A 1,901-nucleotide genomic window follows, 5' to 3' on the forward strand; every position below is an offset into this window, starting at 1 on the left:
AGTATCATTGGCTCTTGTTCATATGGTATCTCTTGAAATGGTTGAACATTAACCATTTCCTTTTGGTACAATGACTCTGTGTATTCCTTATGACTCTGTGTTTTTGTTATTAGGAAGCATCAAGTCGATTCCAACTCAAAGCGATCCAGCACACAGCAGAACTAAAGACTTCCTGGTCCCATACCACCCTCATGGTCATAGTGATGTGTAAGCCCCTGGCTTCAGCCACTGTGTCCATCCATTTCTTTGGGGGGTCTTCCTCTTTCTCACTGACCCTCCACTTTACCAAGCATGATTCCTTCTCCAGGGACTGGTCCCTCCAGACAACATGTCCGATATGTATGTGATACAAAATCTTACCATTTCACTTCTAAGGAGCATTCTAGCTGTATTTCTTTCAAGACAGATTTGTTTATTCTTCTGGTAGTCCATGGTGTATTCAATATCCTTTGCCAACACAATAGTTCAAATGCATCAATTCTTCTACAGTCTTCCTTATTCATTGTCCAACTTTCATGTGCATATGAGGCAGTTGAAAATACCATGGCTTGGGTTATCAAAATGACACCTTTACTTTTGATCGCTTTGAGGAGGGATGGCTGATGTCAGAATAAAGAAGGTTGTCGGGTGGAAACATGTCTGACCTCCATCTCATAGGAATCAGCCTTGGGCTGATTTTGAGTTTGATTCTCTTTCCTCCTTGGGAAGTCAGGGGAGGTCAGACATGGTCCCACATGATTTTCCAGCCACCTTCCATGGTGTGGAGAGACCACAGTTTGCTTATCCATTCATGTGTCAAGCAAGTTACTGGTCCAGGACTACTGACTGAGAAGGCTGGCTGCAGGCTTCATTTTGATCTCACAGGAGCTGCGGTTTCCTGGTCCAGCATCTCCTGCTCCTTCAGCCTCTCAACTGTCCCCTAGAGTCTAAGTCATCTTCCAGATGAAGAGCTGTGGTCAGAGACTTTTGATACCTTGCTCAGGGGCACACAGCAGTGTGGCCAGGCCGGAGCCAGAACAACACCCCTCACCCCACCCCCTCAGTCTGCTGAGTCTCTGGCCACACTGAAGGAGAGGAAGCCGGGGGTGAGGCTGGAGGAGCAGGTTGTCCTTGGACTTGGCCATCAATTTCCTCATGACACCGGCATTATAGACCCCATCTTGTTGAGTCACAAGATCCCCAGCTGGACTCTGAATGTGTTGAGAACTTGAGGGAAGGGTGGGGATTGGAGTTGGCCCCTCGCTCAGCAAGGGGACCCACAGTCTTCTCTCCTGCTTCCCCTGAGACTCCAGAGTCTAGTTCTCTCGGACCTCCCATAGCTCACCCTGGGGATGGCTCGATCTTCGTGCCATGGTGACCCTTTGTTCCAGTAATGGTCTCTTGATAGCCTTGGGTCCTGGGCTCTAAGCAACGAATCTCTCATTATGAAGATTTCCCATCCTGAGTCCAGGCACCCCACCTCCTTCTTGCTGGGTGGCTCAGGGTGGGAACACCATTGTGATGTGTCCCCACCTCTCTGAAGGGGGGTTGAGACTGGGAGAGTACCCCTTCCCTATGGTTTCACCACCCACACTGCAGACTTGGGGGCAGAGGGGGAGGATTGATCACAGGTCTTAAAAATATGAAGCCTGCCCATAGTCTCGGGGGACATCATGATCGGTTAGCATCACATCGTCCACAAAGACAATGTTCTACATCCTGTGTGTAACAACTGGGATCTTACGAGGCCAGGAGCAGCCTTCTAAGGGTGCAGCTATTGGTTTGTCTGAACGGAGGAAAGGGGAGTGATGGAATCAGAAGATGCACGGAAACAATTGGTCCACTGGATTAATGGAACACGTGAACATCGGTCCCCACAACCCTGAGACCAGAGAGCTAGATGGTGCCCAGCTACTACCACA

The 1,901-nt window shown here is 49.2% G+C and overlaps 1 protein-coding gene across 1 annotated transcript in view; it reads right to left on the reverse strand.

Annotated features, from left to right (window-relative positions):
• LOC102829729 (lipopolysaccharide-induced tumor necrosis factor-alpha factor homolog) overlaps positions 1-1,352 on the reverse strand; it is a 6,512-nt gene extending 5,160 nt beyond the window's left edge. The window contains exon 1 of the mRNA XM_006867248.1: positions 1,325-1,352. Within this exon, the coding sequence (XP_006867310.1) occupies positions 1,325-1,352 (28 nt within the window). The remainder of the gene's footprint in view (positions 1-1,324) is intronic.
• Between the last annotated feature and the right edge of the window lie 549 nt (positions 1,353-1,901).

This window comes from Chrysochloris asiatica, unplaced genomic scaffold (assembly GCF_000296735.1).
Source record: "Chrysochloris asiatica unplaced genomic scaffold, ChrAsi1.0 scaffold00102, whole genome shotgun sequence".
Taxonomy (NCBI): Eukaryota; Metazoa; Chordata; class Mammalia; order Afrosoricida; family Chrysochloridae; genus Chrysochloris; species Chrysochloris asiatica.